At 46.1% G+C, this 24,018-nt stretch overlaps 2 protein-coding genes and 1 long non-coding RNA gene across 3 annotated transcripts; 2 read left to right on the top strand and 1 right to left on the bottom strand.

The window, feature by feature from the left end:
• Positions 1 to 3,152: 3,152 nt before the first annotated feature.
• On the bottom strand, positions 3,153 to 4,466 carry LOC103643033 (copper transporter 5.1). Its single transcript, XM_020548505.1, has one exon. It carries the CDS (start codon positions 4,188 to 4,190, stop codon positions 3,738 to 3,740), a length of 453 nt encoding a protein of 150 aa, XP_020404094.1. The 5' UTR covers positions 4,191 to 4,466; the 3' UTR covers positions 3,153 to 3,737.
• Positions 4,467 to 5,258: 792 nt separating this feature from the next.
• LOC103647463 (uncharacterized) lies at positions 5,259 to 7,538 on the top strand. Its single transcript, XR_562860.4, has 2 exons — positions 5,259 to 5,638; positions 7,260 to 7,538. It is a non-coding gene; the product is annotated as an uncharacterized lncRNA (long non-coding RNA).
• Positions 7,539 to 11,464: 3,926 nt separating this feature from the next.
• Positions 11,465 to 22,591, top strand: LOC100282748 (aldehyde dehydrogenase family 7 member A1). The gene is given in 14 exon segments (NM_001155654.2): positions 11,465 to 11,689; positions 11,812 to 11,898; positions 12,431 to 12,562; positions 13,089 to 13,161; positions 13,843 to 13,865; positions 13,957 to 14,020; positions 14,386 to 14,431; positions 19,243 to 19,423; positions 19,778 to 19,954; positions 20,038 to 20,202; positions 20,612 to 20,752; positions 20,859 to 20,956; positions 21,500 to 21,649; positions 22,277 to 22,591. Coding segments are annotated over 14 exon segments (1,530 nt in total). The 5' UTR covers positions 11,465 to 11,551; the 3' UTR covers positions 22,332 to 22,591.
• Positions 22,592 to 24,018: the final 1,427 nt, after the last annotated feature.

The following is a 24,018-nucleotide window of genomic DNA, read 5'->3' as shown; positions in this document are numbered from 1 at the left end:
TGAGCTCCACATATTCCATGCATTATATCTGATTTCCCCATTCCGCGGGTGAAGGTGGGCTGCTGAGTACGTTTGTACTCACCCTTGCTTATTTATTTTTTTTCAGAAAAAGGAGATCGGGTAAGAGTTACGCCTGTTCCCAACCTTGCCTGTGGCTGTTGGACCGCTGATTTGCTTCGCTGCGTATATCGGGCTGCTTCAGCCCCACTCTGATGATATGTCCCGAGTTGTGGACCAACTCTTAAAGTTGTTCGCCACCTTTATAGGTTTGTCGTTTAAGCAGATCTGTAATCATCTGATGTATAAATGTGTTTACTAGCCTCCTGGGACTAGTAATTGTATCACATTTGAGTCCCAGAGGATTGGGGACGCTTCAGCCTACGACACACTTTTGGCCTATCGAACTAGGCCTGAGTGCGTAGACCTCCCGCAGGGCATTGCACGACAGGCTACGACAAGCCCCACGCTACGGAGGCCAGGGGTCGGCTTAGCCAAAATGACGATGCCTGGGACCAACGCCGCCCCCACGTCGTCCGCCACGGTAAATACGAGACAGTCAAGCAGCCCCGGACCCCATGAGTACGTGTGGCTCCACCCGGGCTAAAACGTTGGTTTTACCCTTGCCTTATGGCTCCTTCCGAGGGAAGCCATCACTGGCCGATCCCTCTCCCTGCCTATAAAAGGGAGAGGCTGGCCTCCAGACAAGGTCTTGGGGCAACCGAACGCCTTTAGACGGACATGAACCCACAATGACGAACAGTAGGAGGAGGAGCATCGATGAAGACCAGAAGGCCAGAGCCCCACCAAGCCTAGACTTAGCTAGGACTCCGCCCTGCAGCTTTTAGGCTCCACTTATACTCCGATAAGAAACTTGGAAGCCTCTCCTCCCTCTCTCGATTGCTTGTAATCCCTACTACGAGTTTGATCATTAAGGGGCTCATATATTAGAACAAATCCATGTCAAATGGCATGCCCTCTGTTTGAGTTTATATTGCAACCCAAATTTAAATCGGCCTAGTCTAATGGACAGCTAGTGTGATGTGCTTAAGCAGCTCCAATAGACTGGTTAAATCGTCCTTTGCTCAGCAAAAAAAAGAAAAAGTCTGTCAAAACCGAATCCAATAGCGTCGCCTTCGACCTCGCTTTCACCATCTCGCTCGGCATCGCTCCCTGTCGCTAGCCAATTTTACCGAGCTGCTCTATCTCGCCATATGCTGCGTGCGCTCTCCCACCCTCATGTTCCCATGCCCTCCGGCCCACGTCGTGGCAACCGACAAGTACGCGCGAATCTACCAAGGAATACGTCTGAACGGTTCAGATTTGCATGACAAGTACGCATAAGACAAGATTTCAATATAGAAGATGACAAATATATAGACTGCTGCATACCCCTCATTTTTAAGAAGTTTAGGGTTTTACATAATGGCTAAAATATGTAATTTGACAGCTAATTTTAGACGACCTCTTGAAGTTACTCTTGGTTGGAAGTGGTAATGGACCGCGATCTAAATATTTTTTTATAATTCATTTGAGATCTTAATTAATTTTAGTTAAAAATAAATTGAAATATAGTTATTGGTGCCTTTTGGAACAAACACTAACGATCCCTAGATCGTCCTTGTAGTGAGTTTGGACCTTGGGGATAATCCCTAGGTTTCGCCTACGGAGGGTCGAGACCTTGGGGAGCGAAATAGTAAATAATATGTAAGACAAATAACACTATCTCGAATGCGGTCTTGAAATGAAACCTTGGAACCAAGGGGATGATTACTTGATGTACCTAGGATGGTTATCCTAAAGGTGGAACACCACCTCTATGATGGCCACCACCTATTTAGGACCAAACAACAACAAAGTCTAGTGCCTTATCGTGATGAGCAATACCTTGGGTTCGGCTCTGCGAGGTGGACGGCGCGGTGGCTTGTGACGGGTCGCGAGGTCGCCTGGCGGTGCTCGCTGCGGCGGCGCGGACTGTCCGCAACTCTATGCCGGACGGTCCACAATCCTGCTGTAGGAGTGGGTCTTCTCTGCGCGTTGTCCGACCGGTTCACGCTTTGGGTAGGTTGGTCTGCAATGGCGCAGGATCATCTTCTACTCGTAGGACCTAAATCCCACCCTCTAGGGGAGAGATCTTAAGGTGCTCCTGGTCAACAGGTCACCCGGGTGTCCCTAGACGACATAGAGTCGTCTAGAAATTAAAAGATCAAGTCGAGGAAGAGATTTTAAATAAAGTAGACGAAGTAGATCTTGCACCTCAGAAAGTGTAAGATCCTAGGGTCATCTTGGGGTCAGCAGAATAGGGGTGGAAGTGGATATACGAAAAGCTACAACTAAAGCTACATTACATCTATTCCTAGGACATGAAAAGTAAATAAAGTAGATATGTTCGATTGGAATGTGTTCTGGAGTTCTTAATGAGCCGTATCCCTTCATATATATATAGAGAAATTCTGGACCTGTTTCTAGACGATAGTCAATAAATCTCACGTTATTAGATGAATAACCACACACGAAATAAGAATAATCGTCTGAGTCAATCTGATCGCGGGAGCGCAGACCATCCGGATCCTAGGACTGGACCGTCCGCTACTTTTAGTGTTCAACAATAGTCTGATCTTAGTATAATCTGATCTTTAAATTTTATAGTATAAAATTTAGATTTCATTATGACCTTTATGTGCTATGTTATCCAGCAAAAGGAGTTCGTATATCACACGGCATAGGGCGGACAATAGCTGCTGAAAAAGGATGGACCTGGTCATATCCGAATTTATTCTTAAGTCACGGACGAGGGCGTCGTATGCCGAATTGCCGATGCGGCAGCAATGGCATGTCTTTGTCATTGTCAAATGGGCTGCTTTGCCATTGTCAAATGGGCTGCTTTGCCATTGTCAATAGTCGACCGCCCACTGCTAAAGTGCTAAGCATCAATGAACGCATACATTTCACAATCCTGGCAGGCTAGACTACATTATTAGCTCAGCATAAAGATAACAAAGCATCAACGAACGAATGTGATGATATAACCTGAAATTTTTACTGGCAATTCTAAACAAGTCTGTTTTTTTACAGTCGACGGGGGGACGAATAGTCCCCACCTGATTAAATTTTTCATATATATACACACAATAGGAGTGCTTTTACAACAAACATAACAATGGTTTCCCCATCCATTACCTTTTGCTGTACTTTACAAACAGGCTTACAGGCGTAGGGACAGGTAGCTACGGGGTACAATTCATAAACAGGCAATAGAGGACAAGCCTTCCCTTTCTAGTGATCATATGTAAGGATCTGTCCAATAGATTGTGTATATGACCGCGTAAAACATTGTTTTGCATCGTAGTACTGTTTATAGAGTGAAAGTGAGATAGAGCTGATCGAGATAGCCTAAGCTAGCTATCTTCATATTCTTCCAAATTGAATAGATATATATACTCCATGCAGTTGGCCTTTCCGTTTCTTGGATTAGTAACATCGCAAACAAAATAGATATGTTCATTCTAGAGCTTGTCAAATTTGATCTCAAAAACAGTTAAACCATCTCCTCAGAGGCTCAGATACATTAATCTGATTCTTTACCCTACAATGCACCCCAAACACACCTGAACACTGCAAGTCCTCCAAACGCACAATTGGATCTGTACATGATTTTTTATTATGATACCTGTGTTATACTACAACATCAACAAGCAAGGCAAACCTGGGGACAAGGCAATCCGGCGAGCCCGACACCCTTACGCGCAGGCGCAGGGGTTGTCGACGACGACGAGATCCTCGCCGTCGCTGCTGCGGAACGCGAGGTACCCGAGCGCGAGGCCCACGACGACGGCGATGAACACGCCGCCGTTGAACGACATGATGGAGAGCATGAGGAGGTAGCCGAGGCCGGAGTTGACCCCGAACATCGCGGCCACGGCCACACGCGGCGGCCAGCGCCCGGCGAAGGCGGGCGCGAGGAGCGGCGTCCGCGGGTCGGAGCTGGCGGGTGGAGGGATGGAGGAGGCTGGCTTGGCGGATCCTTCCGCGATGAGCTTCACGCGGACCCGCAAGGCCTCGAGGTACTGGTAAAAGGCGGCGGCGAGGAGCAGGGCCACCAGGGAGAGAAGGTAGCCGAGCCACGTGGAGGTGCGCCAGCCGTCGAATAGGATCGTGGCGGACTTGCCCCAGTAGAAGGTCATGTGCATCATGTTGGCCGGCGGCGAGGGCGGAGAAGGAAAAGATTGGGACCTGGGATCGGCGAGGGGAAAGAAGGAGGAGGATTGCCGGCGAGGAAAGAAACCGGTGAGATTTTAATAGAGGGATGCGGCGGGTGCGGCATGAGGCACGCCGTTTGGATCAATTTACATCCGAGCCACTGGAATCGGGTCGGTTTCCCGGCAAGTAGGCGGCGGTGGTAGAGGAGGGGTAGTACGCAGTGGGTAGGTGCCGTGTCCGGTAACAAGGCCAGCCATGACAAATGGGCATGTATGTTTAGACTTTTTTTTCTGACTAGTTTTATAAGAATCTAGCTGGAAAGAATCGATGTGTAGATAATCTGGGCGTTTGGAAATATTGATTCTACGTGGGCTGATTCTAAGCTCCCATTACAAAATGTCCAAAATACTCTTATGTGTCAATTATCACGCTAATGTGATCCGTTCGTGTACGTAACATTTTTACTTGCCTATTTATTCATAACCGCCATAAAAAAAACTAAATTATTCCGTAATTCCTAAAATAACGGTGCATGCAACAAATACCCTACACTACGCGCTACATGTGGTTTACTCCAAAATAACATCATTATAGTATAATGGACGAATGTAATGATGGTAGAAACAAAAGGTACGGAAGGCCATTGGCCAAGCATCGAGAATCCGACCGACTTCTTCCAGACGCGGCAGGATGGTCGCTTTTCTCAGCCTGTGTAACAGCAGATTCAGCGCCAAGCGCTTGCCGGAAAATCAGACCAAATAGCTACGTGTTTGGCACCTAAAATCAGCTTTTGACGGACAGAAGCTGAAACAAACAAGGAATATTCCATTCGGCGATCGTGAAAAGAATGTGATTTTAGTTCTAATCTTTTATTTCGACTATCTAAAACGATGGTAAAATTATAAAAAATGTATTTTTCTTACATCATATAGGAGTGTTATCAAAATATATTGCATGATATTCCTAAATATATTTATTAATATTATATAGATTGACCAAAATGAAGATGCTTTTATTTGGCGCTATACTATAGAGCTGTACTTTATCACAACAGAGCGAGTACCATGTTGTTTGGTGCTGGTGGTGGGTGGGGGGAAGGGGCTCCCTTAGGCCATGTTTGGTTATGGAGTTACCGGCCGGGATGGAGCCCAGAACCCCATGGATCGCTCCCGCCTGGAAATTATCCCTGTCCATCAGAAATGCGCGTTCGGTTAAGCCCGACATGGGCTACTTCCCGGCCTTTCCTCGTCACCCAGGCCTTGGAACTAGGCCCGGTCGCTGCGGGGTGGGAAATATCCCGGAGGCACGCAGGCAATAGGCCGCTCATGGATTAGGGCAACAGCCACAAAGGGCACGCCGCATACGCGTGACAACTGTGGCACGGAGACCGGATTCCTCACGCCTGCTGGCGTCGATCTCCTCCGGAGGCTGCTTCTCACCGGTATTCTTCTTGCTCCCTGTCTCAACTAGGGCGTTTAGGGTTCTTGCGTCTCTTCTTAGATCCAACTGCTCAGGCGACGGTGAGTTCTTAGATCAATCCCAGCGAGATTCGGTGCCAGCTCCCGAATCCATCGGTCTAGCTATCTGAGTTGATCGGCACCGTGCGAGCCGGCGGAAACAGAAGCTGCTGCCGCCTTCTTGACAGAACGCGCGTCAGGTTGGCCCGCGGACAATGGCATGGAGACAGTGCGCAGAGCAGTGACCTGCTATGCTGCCTGCCTACCGCGGCGAAGATCGGGCGGGCGTGCAGGGCAGGGAACACGACACGTACGACTAACGTGCGGATAGATCTATCCATCGGCTCATGGTTCCTTCTTCAGTCAATCAGTACCATGATGATGGCCAACCGGCATCGGCCGGACCGAGCAGATGCGACGGCTTGCTCATCTACTACAACCCAAGTTCTGGTAGTTAGTCAGATCGTCATCTCATCGGAGATCAGACGACACAGCAACAGCCTTCAGTAGATCTGCTTCAGTAGATCGCCGGCTACTACAGGTTGCTTCAGTAGATTCCCGGGTTTCTGGCTGGCTGCTGCCTCTACTTCTGATGCTTCTCTTTTCTCTTCGTATCCCAATTCCTGCAAATACCAAGTGTCAGTTGTCTAAAGGAATGCCTGCCTGCAGTCTTTACCTGGTGCAGATCAGTTGTTCCTTGCAAACAAACCAAATCTTGCACGATGGATCAGCTCTCTGCTTGATTTCTGTTGCTGTCCGACACTTGGGTCTGTCCATCTTTCTGTTTGATTTCTGTTCCTGGTGCAGAAAATGAATTTAATTATGTCAGATTCACCTTGAATATTGCCTATATGCAGCAGCTGAAATTACTAGCCTAGTGACTTTATGCAAGACGATGAGTTCAACCAGACCGGCCACAACTTCTTCCTTCTCAAAAACTAGTTTCTCACATTTGACCTGAATTCACAGAACATGGGGACCTATCAGCCATCTTGTTCGGTTTTGGAACTCGATGCTAACTGTTAACTAACGCATGGGGACCTGAATTCACATTTGACTACCTGATAACTATTTTGATAGATAACAGAGCTGTGTTGAAAGGAGGGTTCATCGGAGAGTGGCCACTAACATATTCTGCAGGTTACATTCTACCTTTTTGTAACACCCCGTCCAATCCCTGGACCGGCGGTACTTACTCCTGGCAGCTCTCTAGGATAACACCCCGTCCAATCCCTGGACCGGCGGTACTTACTCCTGGCAGCTCTCTAAGATCATATATTGTCCCCACAGACCAATACGAGTCTTTTGTGCGCACTTTGTCCTTACTCATGCGCACCCGAGAAAACTTTCCGGTCGGTCACCCATCCCAAATTGCTCCAAGCCAAGCACGCTTAACTTGGAGGTTCTTTCGAGATAGGCTTCCGAAAAAGAAAATGCACCTTGTTGGTATGATTACACTATTAATTCTATTAAGCCTTGGGCCAGGACATCCCATCCCAGGGGCCAGGATATCACACTTTTGCCACTCACTATTGTTGCAGCAAATGAGCAATCTTATTAGGATATAGATGATTTGATATACTAAATTTACTTCTTGTTGTGCAGACTGTTGATCCATATATTTCAGATGAGAGAGTAGGATTAGCTGAGCCTGCAGAAGAAATACAGACTGTGCCCTCCTCATGGGAAAAAACTAGACTATTTAATATGCTTTCTATGCTCACGCCATTGAGCACAACATACAATTTGAACTTGTTTGAACTTGTTGCTTTGAGTTGCTTGTACTGACTTGCCTCTGAAAAAACTTTGCTTTGGTCCGAAGAACACTGAAAAAACTATGCTTTGGTCTGCTCTGAATCTAGATGATAATTTCTTCGATTCTAATTCTGAAATGATGGTTGAGTCTGCTTGAATAAATTATTTGGATGTACTGGCTGTACTGCTTGAATAAGCGGGTATACTAGATACACACGGGGCCAAACACAAATGTGCTAAGGATTAACCGAATGGATTCTTGAGAGAAGGATTAAATCCAGGGAGGGATTAAACCCCCAAAGGTATTGAGTGAAAGAGAGGGATCCACTCAATCCCTCCTTGGATTTGGTCCACTTGGGGAATAAATCCCTTGCAAACGAACATGCCCTAAGGGGAAAATGAACTAATTTTCCCCTCAATCCTCTCCAATTCTTCCGTGATCCCGGGTCACCAAATCAGCCCTTATGGAGAGAAAATCAATTACGATTAGTATAGTTATCTTATTTATGTATCGGGATACCGGTTGACATTCAGAATAAAATGGTTATGTAAATCTTATGCTACCCTTTCAAAGCGGGAAGCGAGGAATGCAATGGTTATGCATAAATCTTTATGCTAGTCTTTCAAAGCACAAAGCGAGCATGGAGATAAGGATAGATATGCTTGCTTAGACCTTAGGGCTTTCCTCGACAATCCACTCGCTAGCTCGAAATGACTTGGAGATAGGAGTAGTAATGGATTTTAGATTTTACACTATAAAGTTTTAAGGACGGGTCGTGGATTCGGACCGGACTCTATTTCTGTCAGTTCTAAACTAAAATTAATTAAGTGTCATAACTTATTGTGAAGAAATATTTATATCATGGTCCATTAACATCTCTATGTGAGGAAATAAAACGGGTGAGAAATACCATCGCTAGCCGGAGAGCCTCAAAGGGAGAGCGTACGTATGGTTACAAGTCCCCACTTCTCTCTGATAACCAATACCAATGCAGAGGAAACTGTGCGTGTGTTAATTTAGCCTTAGTGAACCCAGAGAGTGCGTTCTTTTTTTATTGAACTGCAGTCAACCGGCGGCGATGTCGATATCGACTGTTGCGAACGCCCCGTAGGGAAACGGCATCTAGAACTTCCAGGCAGGGAGCGAATTTGTCAAACCCAAATGTAACCTAAGCTAGGAGGACATCTGGCATGAGCGTTGGGGGTGACAGACGACAAGAGCCAGGGCAGCGTACTAGTGCCCTATTGGACGGGTACAGCATTGCGAGCAGGCCGCAGTACAGACGCATGACCTGGTGTACTGCACTTCAGCACTTGTAGCCTGTCTGTACTAGAGGCTAGGCGGCTAGAGCGCTGCCCGCCGACAAAAAAACGCAAGCGCTCGGGCTCGGCCCTGCTCCACTTTGGCGCCATGCGACGCGTGCACAGACGAATTCGTTGGATGCTCTCACGAGTATCGACTTCCGGTTGCGTGACGCTAGCGCCTGCTACTACCAGGTACCGGTACGTACCAAGGAGTGGCGTGGCCGCGACAGGCAGCTCCCCCATTCGTCGAGGCATTCTATTTCTCGGCGAGGACGACAAGGCACATTCGCACCCGATCCATCCAGAGAAGGAAGCGCCGTGGAATCCAGCAACAAATCGTTGCGGTTTTCTTCAATCGTTGCTGGTGCGCGACCGCGACGTGCTATAAAAAAAAACAAGGATGTGCATGCAGTTCCGGCCTCTCCCGGCCCGCGGTGCGCGTGCCTGATGACCTGGGAAACGAGCCCAGATACGTCTTGAGCCCTCCGGGGCCCGCGACAGCTCAGGGAAGTCGAAGTTGACAGATGGATCCGACCCATGGTCCGCCCATGATTAAGCTAGCCCATGGAAAACTTGCAGGATGAGCCAGAACCAGAGGCAGAGAATCGCCTTTCGACCGGACGTACGTGTTGGGCTACCTACGATCATCTATCCCGTGTATATACGTTGCACAGGACGTAGTTAATTGTTGGATCCATACCATTGTATAATCCACCGGACATACCTTGTTGCACTATGATGTATTTTGTTATCCTATTGTCATATTAACTTTAGTTTGGTGCTTCGGTAATTTCTCGATCCGTCACTTGTGGCCTCACTCGTATCGTAGGTAGAGATGGCCAAACGGGCCGCCTGGTCCGGGCCGGCCCGGGCCTGGTGAAACCCGGTCCGCCAGGTACGGTTAGAAAACCGGGCCGAGCCTGCTAAGCCCGCGGGCTTGATTCTCTGTCTAAGCCCAGCCCGCAGCGGGCCTAAACGGGCCGGGTCGACCCGTTTAGCACGAAAAAAGCGGGCCAAAAGCGGGCTTAACGTGCTTAGAGGTAAACGGGCCGTACCGAGCTAGCCCGCCGTGCCTAGTTTCCTGTCCAAGCCCGGTCCGCTTATTCGTGCCGGGCCAGCCCGGGCCGTGTCGGGCTCAGACCGGGCCCAAACAGCGGGCTTCGTGCCGGGCTCGCGGGCCTCGTGCTTATTGAACATCTATAATCGTAGGGCAACACTATTGTATCCACCAGTGTATACATTACGGATACACTAGGTACGACGTGTGAGTGAGTATACACTAGGTATTATCCACCAAAGGCCCCCTCGTCTAAAATTCTAAATCGGTAAGGTTGGTTTTTTTTTTCCTTTTGGATGAGACTTGCCTTTTGGATGAGAAGACCCTCTTTATTACACAGGGAACTAAACTTATGACAATCTCACGTGAAAAGGAGCAAAGCGACTCGGTTACGATCTCCATGATCTGATCGATTCAGTTTCGAACTTGTCATGCAAGACAAAGTCGGATTATTATTAAAAAAACGATAAAAAAGACATAAACAAAATGGATGCCAATCACAATTCATGAAAAAATATGAAATGTGCTGCATGAGGCTTTAGCTTTCTCCCTCAAGCTATTCAAGTTGACTTTATCTCCTACTTTTTATATAGAGAGAGGGTCTTTAAGATTTATTCTGAATTTTATCGTAAAGTAAATGTGTTAAGCTAAATAAATACTAACTGATCATGGGTAGGTACCTTGGACCGGCAGCACAGTAGGATAGCATGGCGCCACGGTGGTCGTGCAGATGAGAACGAAGAAGGAAGAACGAAAACGGAACACGGACAAAGAGGACGTACGTGTATGTCGTGGCTCTCTTTTATGTAGAGCCCGTGGATACTACATGCTAGTTTATCTTCGATCTTAAATAAAATGTTTGGTTTAAGAAATGAGCTCGTCCATTATCTTCTCACTTTTTTTATAGTCTGTGGAATAGAATTCTTATAGTTATGTAGTTAATATTAATACTAATATAAAGAATGAAATCATACTCAAATTTAAGGAATGAACTGTTTACCATGTTGTCTCCGAGGAAAGAGTGTCGTTGTATACACGCCCGCGGGAGCTATCGTAAAGAAGCTCAGAACAACACAAACGCTGTCCCTTTTGCTTGAGCAAACTGTAGCGCATCCAACTCGGATGGACCTGAAAGCTGAAGCTCCTGCTTTCGTCCTGGCTCGTCGTCATCCATAGATGTTGGACGGAGCCACGGAGGCGAATGCCAAGTTAAGCACGGGTCCGCGAGATTTGTCATAGACGATGATAGCATTGGACGCGCGCGCGGGCTCGCACGCCACGTCCCTGTGACTGTGAGATGTGAATCACAATCCCTACGATCTACGGCTCACTCGTCACACACTCACACTGTCATTATTCACAGCCCAGCGTTCTTGTTACATCTCTCGACTGTCATCTCCATCTTTGGCACCATGTCATGCCAGCGTCGGGTCGGGCCGTCCGTGAATGCCAAAACACAAAACGTGCACCATCAAAGCTGGCGTCCAATGATAATATAACAAAACTATAAAATTATCTTTCACCAAGTAACAAATCCCACGCTTTTTCGTCTCGTCCCAGACTCCCCCCTCTGTCCCGTGAACAAACAAACGCCAAACGGGAAGCCCGTCCAACCGTACCACTCCTCCGCGCCGGGCCCGGGCTCCATCGCCTTCCCGGAGCAGTTCACAGTCCCCACTCCACCTCCTTCTACAAATACACCTCAGTCTCAGTCCCCCACCACATCCGCTCCCCGCCTTCCGCTTCCCTACCCCCCGCATCACCTACCAACGCCGACACCATGGGGGCCTTCGCGAAGGAGGAGCACCAGTTCCTAGCCGAGCTCGGCCTCGCGCAGCGCAACCCAGGCGCGTTCGCATGCGGTGCGTGGGGCGGCTCAGGTCCCACCGTCACCTCCACGAGCCCGACCAACAATCAGGTGCGTCCCTGCACGGCCCGATCTGCTCGGTTTCGCCGCTCCGCCTGTTCCGTGTTTGTTTGTGTGGTGGGTTTTTGATCGAGTGTTTGTTTTTGTTGGGTGCGTGGCTATCTGTGTTCTAGGTCATCGCAGAGGTCGTGGAGGCGTCCGTGCACGACTACGAGGAGGGCATGCGCGCCTGCTTCGATGCCGCCAAGACATGGATGGCGGTGAGTTCCACCGACTTGCAGCGCTCGTAGCCATAGCAGCTCGCGCGGGTGGGTGATGGAATGCTGGCATTTGTGGTTTGGTAGTCGCTACTGCCTGTGGATTTTAACTGCGAGGAAATGTGTTTTGTTTTCACTTTCACTCCCCTTGGGGTTGGAATTTGGAAACGCTACTTTCGCAATTGTCGGTCCTTTATGAGTTTGATGAGTTTCCAGGGAAGTTTGCATTCCAGATTGTGATACGATGATGTGATATGGGTTCTCGATCTGATCCAGTAACGCAGATCTCTGGTGTACGGTCTGTATCTGTGAACTAGAATGTATACTGCAGTCTCAGACTTCATGCATGCTTGGGTTTATCAGATTTTGGACTCTGTTTTTCTTATATATCTACAAGGTACTCTGACACCGCAAGTTCATTGCTGGGACTGGGTAGCATATCCAAAAACTTATTCCGTCCATCAAGTGATTTGATTCTGAATTTTACTCGTAGCAATGTGCTCATAAATCATAACGTCATTGCCAATTTGTGCAGATTCCTGCTCCAAAGCGAGGAGAGATCGTTAGGCAAATCGGTGATGCACTGAGAGCAAAGCTCCATCACCTTGGCAGGCTTGTGTCACTTGAGATGGGGAAAATTCTTCCTGAAGGGATCGGTGAGGTTCAGGTAGGAATGGATCATAGTTGCTTGATTGCTTCTAGTGCATTGTCTACAAACTGCAAGTCATGTATTGTGCTCACCAAAAGTATCATCATTGAGTTCACGCTTCACATCACATCTTTGTGTTTCTGTTTTAGGATGTTTTTTTATATATACTACCTTACCATCTATAAGGTTTCGTTACTGTTTCCTTATCTGTTATAACTGCAACTTTTCCTAAAACATGTCATTCTCATATGTACAGGCAGCACTATTGACTAGGTCAGTTGGTACTGTATCACCAGACCATATGTCTAAGATATTAACCTTTAGTGAAGATAGTTGAATGACAATATTTTAGTTGGATGATTTGATAACCTTGCTGAATCAGCCTGATTAATCATGGCTAAATTGTGACTTAATGTAGTGCATAAGCTCCTAATCGTGTTTAATCGGATGACTTGTTAACCTTGCTGTGATCATATGAGTTCAAGTGAAATCTGGTTTTGATTCCTATGTGCATCATGGATTGGTGTGTCCTCCTTTTTTGTAGGAAATCATCGACATGTGTGATTATGCTGTGGGGCTAAGTCGCCAACTAAATGGATCCATTATACCATCTGAACGTAAGACCTGTCTTCCTTAAGTTATATATATTTTTTCATGCCAGCTGAAAACTACATTATCTGCAGTGAAAGTGCAGATTTTCACTGCAGATTTGAACATTTGATTATTGGTTGCAATTTCCAACCGATTCACATTATCTATGACTGTTTAGGAACCAGAAAGGGCCTTGTAAATACTGAAAAAATTTTTTTGAATAAAATTCTGATGGTCTAGCTTTGTAGGTTTGCGTATTGTATCGCACATGCTGAAATTGAAATCAACCAAGATTCTGCAATTATTTTTGGTATTAGAGCTGCTAATCTACAACACCATCATTCATGTTAAATTGTTTTGTTATCACTACTTTAGTGCTGTAAAATAGCACATCATTCCAGTTTTCTGTTTTGTACGAAGCTCAGTTTTCCCAATACCCTGAAACGTAGTGCTGATATTACTAGCTGAAATTACAACTATCACAGTGAAGGAGCATAATAAGTAACAAATCCCTTAGAAAACAAGGTTTTAGAGTGTTACCTTTCTGATCAGTTGCAGATGGTAGAGTTCCAGTTGTCAGAACCTTTTGCATTAGTCTTGGCTTCATATCTATTCCTCCTAACTCTTGGTCCTGGATATAAAGCATATGTGCTGCTTGCTGATGATATTCAGTGGTCTGAAACAGTGCACTTTGTGTTTTTTTGCAGGACCAAACCATATGATGATGGAGGTATGCTTTTTAACAATTAGTTTCTCATGCCGTATATCATACTTTTGGAAATCAGCATGTAGCATGCTAATGGCTATGCTTATCTGAGTAGGTGTGGAATCCCCTTGGAGTTGTGGGTGTTATAACGGCATTTAATTTCCCTTGTGCTGTGCTTGGTAAGTCTCTGACAGCTCATATGTTTGGTGCATTACATTTCTAGAATTTGTATTGCCATAAAAGTCTACATAATGCATCAGCTCTCTCTTTACTTTGCATTTTAGCACTCCTCATTTAGGGAATGTTTAGCCAAAAAAGTTTAACAACTCTTGGTATATAAACTTTTTAGCTGAGAAGTTTAGCAGTTGCAGTTAATGGTGTAACCTGGTATTTAGCTGCACCCATAGGATGCCTTTAAATCTAACTTTCGCGAGTTCTTACACCTTGCTCATTTCTAGTGCTATGTAATTGCTGCCAACATTTACCATATAATCATGTAATCTTAATAGCCATGAATACCTCAATAATCTCCCATGTCATGTAGGTTGGAATGCTTGCATTGCTTTGGTCTGTGGAAATTGTGTCGTCTGGTAAGAATGGTTTACTTTTCTGATAAAATTCCAGTGCTGATATACATGTATAGAAATTGTTGCCATTCTGAAATATTGAGTTTGGCTCCCTGATTATTCATCCATTAGTCTGTCCCTGCTCATGGAAATTTATTGGTCCTGCCCTTCCAACAGAGTAAATTTAACTTCGTATGACCGTGACTTTCGTATGACCGTGACTTCCAACAGAGTAAATTACAACATTGGAGAGCCACGTGGGGTAAGCCACTGGCTCAATGAATTTAGCCTCTAGGAGGCGGTGCACCTCCGCCTTGGCGGCCTCTGTCTTTTCGTCGGACATTTTGCGAAGCTTCTGCTTTTTTGGTCGCACCGAAGGGTCAATTCCCAAGCGGTGCTCAATTATGGATCGGCTGACTCCGACCAGGTCGAGGGCAGACCAGGCGAAGACATCTTTATTCTTGGCCAGGCAGCAGAGAAGTTTCTCTTCTTCGAGTGAGGTGAGGTCTTCGCTGATAGTGACTGTCTGCTTGGGCGTGGCCTGATCGAGGGGGACAGTCTTGGTCCCGTCTTGGCTCTGCAACTGTGCCTTGTCGTGCTGCTTATCGGTTGGGCTGGCGGGCGCGGGGACCTCGCGCTGGGTCGTGAGACAGTGTACGTTCCTCTGACCAGGCACGAAGTCCCGCTCTATGTTGCGCGCCGTCTGCTGGTTGCCGTAGACTGTAATGGCGCCTAGCGGACCTGGTATCTTCATACATAGGTACAGCCCGTGGATGGCAGCTTCGAACTTATTGATGGAGCCCCGGCCCATGATGGCGTTGTATGGATATACCATGTCGACAATGTCGAAGGTTACTTGCTCACTTCGGACATTGAGTGCTACACCGAAGGAGAGGGGCAACTCTATTTTGCCAACGGGAAAGGTGCCCTTGCCGCCGAAGCCGTACAACGGGTTGTCCGAAGGCTTGAGCAGGCTGTGGCTTATACCCATGCGGTCGAAGGCATGGAGGAAGATGATGTCAGCCTGACTGCCGTTGTCGACTAGGACTTTGTGTAAGTCCCAGCCTGCCACGCTGCAATTGATGACCATAGCGTCGATGTGGGGGGCGCTGCGCAGGTCGACGTCTCGTGCGTCGAAGGTTAGCGGTATGTGGGACCACTTCGTCTGCACGACTGGGCCAGTGACCGCGACATGGTTGATGCTGCGGTAGTGGTCCCGCTTCTGCCGCTTGGTGTCGAAGTCAGTGCTTGACCCCCCTGTTATCATGTGAATGACTCCGCGATATGGTTGATCGGCGAAGTCCTCCTGCTTTGGGGCATGTGGGATGTTTTGATGTTGCTGGTGTGGAGGTGGGGGTGGAGGAGGTACGATTTGTACTTCCTGATGGCGTTGGTAGGCGTGGTGCGGTGGGTGCGGAGCGGGAGCGTGGATGTATGGTGGAGGGGGTGGCTGGTAATTATGCGCGACAATTCTGGGATTGTCGGCTGGCTGCGCCCGCGCCATTCTGTCCCTGGTGGCCTTCGTTTCTGGGCAGTCTTTGGTTTGGTGGGCGCAGTCTTCGCCGTGGAAAAGGCAGTAGAACCGGCGCGGCGGCTGCGCGCGCCCTCGGCCCCTGCCGCGAGTTCCGTTTCCGCGGCCCTGGGGGGATATTCCTGGCGACGAGGGGGGTCAGCAGCAGGCTGCTGGTTGGCTATGTTGTGCACTTGCTGTTGACTGCGGCTATCTCGACCGGAGTCTGATTGCGGAGTCCTCGTCCACGTGCGGCTGGACTGCGGGGCATCTTTGGGCTTCCGCTGCGACTCAACCTTGCGCTGGTGGAGCTCTTCGGATTTGGCATATTTTTCAAAGAGCTGATATAGCTCCTGGAGGTTCTTGGGTGGATCTCTGATACAGTGGCTGTAGAGGACGCCGGCCCGAAGGCCGCTGATGGCGTAGTGGATAGCGATCTGATCATCGACGGAGGGCAGCTGTGACTTGAGTGTTAAGAATTTACGGTAATATTCCCGCAGAGTCTCCTTTTCCAGCTGTTTGCAAAGCGAGAGCTCGGCCAAAGCGTCGGTGTCTGGACGATACCCTTGGAAGTTGAGAAGGAACTTGTCCCTGAGACTTCTCCACGAATCAATGGACAGCGGAGGCAATCTGGTGAACCAAGTGAGTGCTGGGCCCTCTAGGGCGATGATGAAAGACTTCGCCATTGTGGCGTCGTCCCCTCCGGCGGATGCAACGGCGACTTGATAACTCATTATGTATTGCGCCGGGTCGGTGCTGCCGTTGTACTTGGGATATGCCCCTGCGCGGAAGTTAGCTGGCCAAGGCGTCACTTGCAGGTGTGGCGCCAGGGGACTTCGCTCGTCGAGGTAGTTGACCCCTTGGAATGGCGCGCCGTGCTGGAAAGCGTAGTCATGCTGGGGGAAACGCGGGTTCTCCGGCTGCGCCTGGTGTTGCAGGGGTGGGCCGTGCTGGAGGCCGAGGTGGCCTTCTCACGTGTCTTCCGGTTGTGCGCGCTGCTGGAGGGGTGGCTCTTGCTGTAGACCGAGGTGGCCTTCGCGCTGCATCAGCGCGATCTCGCGCTCGAGGTCTTGGGCCTTCTGCTCCTCGTCGCGTATCATTTGCCGCACCTTGGCTAGTGCGGACACACGCTGGCGCTTGGCCTCCAGTATCTCTTTCTGCCTCTGGAGATTGCGGTTCTTGAGGCGCAGGGCGCGCAGCTGTAGCTGTTCTTCTGTTGAGACGCCGAGGACCTCGCCGTCCTCGGTGAGATCCGCGCCCTCCAGTGGGGCGAAGCCTGGGGGCGGCTGTGATTGTCCTTCGGGCCCGCAGGTGCAGAAGGTGTCGTCTTCGCCGGTGCGGGGAATATTGTCTTCGGTGGGCTCTTGGTGGGTGGATTGGGTGAGGGCGAGGGCCTTGCCCTTCCTTGCGGCAAGCAGTGCTGCTTTCGCAGCCTCGTCAGCCTTCGGGTTAGCTCTCTTGGGTGCCATCGCGGGTGGTTTGGTCGTAGCACGAACGGTGGGCGCCAAATGTTGGAACTTGCTCTCGCCAGCAAAGAGACCAACAAGAGTGAACAGTGGTGACGACAGGGTTACGTGCTCGGGGGTTATAGCTCTGTTAATCTAGCCTCTCACGGGCACTGTGCGGGGGTATTTATAGGTATCTGAGTACCCAGCGCCTTGTGTTAAGGACGTATGTGCCCTCAAACACCTAGTTTATCCCCAGAATATTCCCATAAAGCAGGGTTACAAGCTGTAATTACAAGCATGCCTTTACAAATTAGGCCCGTAACACAAAGGCGGCCACGCAGGGCCCGTTACAATGGACCAGATCACACGTGGGCCTCAGAGCTGAACGAGGCCGCGCCGCGGGAAGGCGTCGTCGCAGGCCTTCGTCTGGTGCCGAATCGAGCGAAGGGTGTCCCTGCCCGTTTTGTCTCTGTCAGTCCAGCGACTGCGGCGAAGGCCTCGAGCGAAGGGTGGCGTCTTTGCCTTCGCCCCAACATATACATGTATAGAAATTGTTGCCATTCTGAAATATTGAGTTTGGCTCCCTGATTATTCATCCATTAGTCTGTCCCTGCTCATGGAAATTTATTGGTCCTGCCCTTCCAACAGAGTAAATTTAACTTCGTATGACCGTGACTTTCATATGGCATGTTACCTTCTATGAATTGTTCTGGGTTGTGATGTGGCTTGTCCTATTCATCTCATCATCTGGAGTTCAAGCAAATTGCACTCAGGAAAAACTTAGACAATGTGTGCTGCAACATGTGTCATCCTTGTAAGCTTTTAGTAAATACTAGAAACCAACGCGTGGCGTTGCCGCACAGCCCCATAGGGTGACCCTTTGGGGCTTGCTGTGCCATACGAGACAGTTGATTTATCGTCACCCATATCATCTTTCTCAGTAAATAACAAACATATAGCATCCACCTAAAAAAACATATAGCTGCCTTCCATGATCCTTTGATGTGCCTTCGAAATCTGAAAACTAATCAGATAACAAATGTTCCCTAACAATCTTCTACTAATATTTAATTTTTTTGCACAAAAGAAAAATATAAAAATAAGCAAAGCCCAATAAGCATATATGTTTTAATATATTAAACATTTCATGTTTGCATTAAGGACTTGGCTCAAATACATATACAAGATGCATGGCATTAGGTAATGAATTCTCTTGGGGTCTGGCAAGGGAGAGATGTTTACAGGGGTAGGAGGTAGCGATGGAGCATGTCCATGACGCAGGTAAGGAGCTAAGGAGGCAGAGGAGTGTGTCCGGGATGTCCTCCAGCCCTGGCGGTTGGAGCAGCTGAAAGGACAGTCCGGGATGTTCTCCAGCCCTGGCAGTTGGATCAGCCGAAGGGGACGGATGTGCTTGCGGCGCGCCAGGACAGACCTGGTGGAGGAAGGCGCTGGCACCACGGCAAGCAGAGAATGACGGACACGACAGCGGATCGATGGGAGGGGTCTGGAATCGCTTAGTTGACGGCTCGTGGAAACCCAGCAAGAGATCTGAAGATTGAGATTTCTGGTCAACATGGCTGGATGAGGGACCAGAGTCCGTGGTGCAAGAATTGTCTTGTAAAAGATATGTTACAGACTTGGATGGAAAAAATGTGGTGATGCAACTAAAAATGTAGTTTTAATAGGTAGACTGGGGAGGCAATATTGGTTCTCAAGTCTGAAAAGTGTAAACAATGTCCATCTTCTTAGACAAAAATATATTCGTATATGAATGTTATCTGTTCAACATACTCACCAGTTCTGTTTTAGTGGCAATAAACTTGCTCAGTACCGCAGGGAGGCTGTTACTTTGTCTAATGTTGTTGCGATTCTTACAGGAAAGGTGCTCCAACAACTCCACTGATCACTATTGCAATGACAAAAATAGTGGCTAGTGTATTGGAGAAGAACAACTTGCCAGGCGCAATTTTTACATCTTTTTGTGGGGGCACTGAAATTGGTCAAGCAATTGCCCTTGACATTAGGATACCTTTGGTTTCATTCACTGGAAGTACAAGGGTAACACTCTTTGTTCTGATATTGTGAAGATCTTGTAACATCAACATGTTTTTCCCTAGATCTATTTTTTTGGAGCGAACAGTTTTTTCCATAAATCTTCTTTTTCTCTCTCGAACATGCAGATTAGCTACGTATCATTATATTAATAGGAGAAAAAATAATCCAAAATAGACCCCAGTACAAAGAAAAAACAAACCTCCCATGGAGGCCACCAAAGGATGAAAAATAAACTACCACAAGGACAAAGAAAGAAACTATTTGTTGGGGGGGGGGGGACAGGGATGCTTAACATTGTGTATGTCCATTGTACTGTGCTGATCTTTTTAAATATGCGATACTGGTTTCTTAATGCAGGCTGGTCTAATGGTTCAGCAACAAGTTAGTGCAAGATTTGGTAAATGCCTTCTTGAACTTAGCGGAAACAATGCCATCATTGTTATGGATGATGCAGATATCCAGCTAGCTGTGCGATCTGTCTTGTTCGCTGCTGTTGGTACAGCAGGACAACGCTGCACTACATGTCGTAGGCTGGTATGGTATTTTTCTTTTGTTTCTCTTTTCCGTATAGTGGTTCGTTTTCAATTTGTTTAATTGTCTTTCCCATCTTATTACAGATTCTTCATGAGAACATATATCAAACCTTCCTTGATCAGCTTGTTGAGGTATACAAACAAGTCCGAATTGGGGATCCGTTGGAGAAAGGCACCTTACTGGGACCACTGCACACTCCTGCTTCAAAAGAGAACTTTTTGAAAGGCATTCAGACTATCAAATCTCAGGTGAAGGTTAAAAGTAGTGTTACATTATCGGTTCCTACAATTATTTGAACCTCCATTACAATCTCACTGGATATAAATAGCTATGAGAATCATGTTATTCCGAGTTTACTGCCTTATTGGTATTCAAAGTTAAATGTACCCCTCTGGTCACAAAAAAATGTTTTGGACAGGGTTTGGTCAAACCGTAAAAACTACGAACATCAGTAACTAAATTATTTAGTTTGAAGCATGTAAGTTATCTGTGTCTTTGTTCGAAATAATTGCAAGCATAAATTTGAAGGATATTAAGAAATTAATGGTAAAAAGATATGCATTGAAGTAAAATGTGACAAGTATTTTTACCTGGAGGAAGTATTACTTTATGTAAGCCGTTAAATTCTAACAATATAATTTGACATGTTTTATTCAGGGAGGGAAAATCCTTTTTGGAGGATCTGCCATTGAATCAGAAGGAAACTTTGTGCAACCAACAATTGTGGAAATTACACCTTCTGCACCAGTTGTGAAAGAAGAACTCTTTGGTCCTGTCCTTTATGTTATGAAATTTCAGGTAGCATATAGTTCAATATTATGTTTTTTTGTATTTTTTACCTGTTCTAATTTCTACAATTGAGAACCACTGTGCCTAATATCCATGAGGTTTGTGTTTCCTACAGTCCTTGAAGGAAGCAATTGAAATCAATAACTCTGTTCCTCAAGGATTGAGCAGTTCTATATTTACAAAGAGGCCAGATATTATTTTTAAGTGGCTCGGGTAAGTAGCTCAATGATACCGAGAATTTAATTGGTATTGAACAAAGGATGTCTCTGTATTTGTGGAAAGCAAATGCGAGCTGTATTGCTCATCCCTCTTTTGCATTAGATGCCTGTGTGGACAGTGTGGTGGACTGGTGGTACTGCATCGGTAGCATTCTAGTTTTTGCTTAATTGAATGGTAGTTATTTTGGTTTACAAGGTATAGCTTAAGAAAGTCTGGTTCACTATTTTTCATTTTGGTTGGTATATTCACACAGCACACTATTCAGCTAGTCCCTTCTCTAGGACAAAAAAATCATGTCTTTTTTGCGTGCCAATATCATATATTCAATCTGATAAATATCCAGTAAAGCAGTAAGCTCAGCTGGAGTTTCCATACATTTCATAAACATTTAACCATACTCGGCCACAAAATAAACCCTATTTAACATATTTTGAAATTTGAATACTTATTGCAAAAATTTCTCATCTTTTGTGGGGTCCTTCGAGTTATATTTTTTGATTGCCAATAAGCCTCACTGTTTGTTCTCTTATTATGCAGGCCCCATGGTAGTGATTGTGGTATAGTGAATGTGAACATACCTACTAATGGTGCTGAAATTGGTGGAGCATTTGGTGGAGAAAAAGCAACTGGTGGTGGACGAGAAGCAGGGAGTGATTCCTGGAAGCAGTACATGAGGAGGGCGACTTGGTAAGAGTATACACATTTTTGCTGTGATTGCATTTGAAATGGTACTATATATAATCATTATTAGAGCAGTGCATAGTAAGGGTAGTTGCATAATTTGATATTATAATATACTGGCATGCCAATTGCCAGTTTGCCACATGTCACACTGAGTCTAAGATTGAAGAGTAGGTGATGATTATTTAGTTAGATGTCCTTGTTGTACTCAACTATCTTCAGCCAGGCTAATTTCTTGCTTATAGGGCGCTGGAGACCCAGCCCTAGTCTAGGGTTTGGTTGTTTGGCTCCAGCCTTTTTACTGCACACTTTGCAACTGCAAGTCTGCAACACATCTTTACTGGATATTCTTTTTAGTATGTACTACCTCCGTTTTCGAATATTTATCGTTCGCTAGTTCATTTTTAAACTAAAATGCGACAAATAGAAAAGAACGGAAGGAGTAGTAAAATAACGAATATACATGAGAATTACATGCATTACAAGTACCCTTTGTTCTGAACTTCTGATTGTCCCACTCATCTGTGGGTTGGTATTTGTAACGATTCGTTACTGCAAAGGTTGCAAGTTTTCTGTCGAAAGGACAATTTTCAGTTCGATTTTTTTACTAACACCCATTCTACACATTTGCAGTACAATCAACTATGGGAGCGAGCTACCTCTAGCCCAGGGAATCAATTTTGGTTAATCCTGCAGAAATGTTGCGCGTGGATCTCAGTGTTTTCTGCAGACGTGGATGCCGTATGGAAAGAACTGATGCAACCGCATTTGAGATCTCAGCAGACTTGAGCAGCATTTATTGGCGTCAGTTGTGAAACTTAAACTGCAGGAGCATCTTGTACATAAATAAAATAAGATGTTTGTTGCTCGTGGGCCGTGGCACGTTTTGGTACCGGTGTCCAGTCTACTAATAAAATCTAATGCAAAACGGTCATAACTACATTCTCATGCAGTATGATTTTCCGGCCTTTTGATCTGGAATTGAAATGAGCGTTGTTCGTTTTGAACAAGCACATGAAGAAAAAACTGCTAAGGGTTAATTTGGCAACCTTATTTTTTCAAGGGATTTTAATTTTTTCAAGAGAAATTACTTTATTTTTTTATTAAAAAATGAGAATCCATTGGAAAAATAGAGTTGTCAAACTAGCCCTAAAGAGGTCTACTGATGAGCTCTACCCCTTATGTTGATGGCTCCATATATGATTTTGGTAATTAAGACAACTAGTGGACTAATCTTTACTCTAGTGTTGTATATGATATAATTTAAGTGCACATCTAAGTTTAAACAAGATGGGTAACCATAAAAAGGATGGTGAAGACCATAAATGATGATTAAGTGTTCAATATAAAAGAAGGAAAAACAAAATACAATCTCTTAAAACAAAGATGTGAGCTAGGGCATTCTGTTTTATTGTTCAAGATTGAACTTAGTGCGTGATCAGATTTAGGATAGATGGTCGTACTATTAAGAGGAGAGTTTAATAGACAATTTGGTCATTTTGTGACACTGGGTGTTGGAATCATATCTCATATGCATTACTTATCACCCTAAGCGACCCACATGAGAAAAGTAAAAAGTTCGTTGAAAACACTTTGAAAAATGTTAAATATACCCTATTATGTTTGGTAAAACTTTTGAATGTTGGCACACTTGAGAAAAGATGAAAAATTGCTCTCGATGCATATTGTCACAAGGCACTTGGCATACGAAGTTAGTTCGTACATGTTGCATAGTTTTCAGCTAAACACAGTGGAGTTCAGTGTGCGTCGAATATGTCTTACTAGATGTGTTTGGTGCAGCACCAGATAATCCATAGGACATGACACGGAGGGCATGTCAAACACACACTTTAGCTCTATAGTACACCCAATATATCCAATATGGCATCGGATATCAACACCATATAAGGCACTTAGAGCATGCAAAATGTACACTTTAAACCTATCCGGTGGTACCTTTGGCGAGTACACCAGATATCTGATAGATGTAATGGCTAGTTTATAGAAATTAAGATTATAGACATTGGAAAGGCACCAAACGCGTTTAGTGCAGATACCGGCTATGTACCAGACATTTTTTATGCCCTCATTTTCCCACTAAGAGGTAACATTTGAATTTCAAGTTTAGGCTATAAATAGATCCTTCTGTTTTGGCTGGCATCATTTCACTTATTACACTTGAGAACACCTCTTAAGGCTAGAGAAACACACTCCACACATAGGACAGGATATCGAGCCAACTCGTCATTCGAGCTGGCTTGGCTCGGTTCGTTAAACTAACGAGCCACAAAATTAGCTCGCGAGCCAGTGCAGAAAAAACAATATGTATATAATAATGAATTTCTAGTTAATTTCAAACTAATTTAACAATATAA

Source organism: Zea mays, chromosome 2 (genome assembly GCF_902167145.1).
Source record: "Zea mays cultivar B73 chromosome 2, Zm-B73-REFERENCE-NAM-5.0, whole genome shotgun sequence".
NCBI lineage: Eukaryota > Viridiplantae > Streptophyta > Magnoliopsida > Poales > Poaceae > Zea > Zea mays.
This window is presented reverse-complemented; position numbering and strand designations above follow the sequence as displayed.

What these genes read in the sequence shown, in the direction of transcription:
- LOC103643033 (XM_020548505.1), bottom strand. Translation starts at nt 4,190, where the DNA reads ATGATGCACATGACCTTCTACTGGGGCAAGTCCGCCACGATCCTATTC.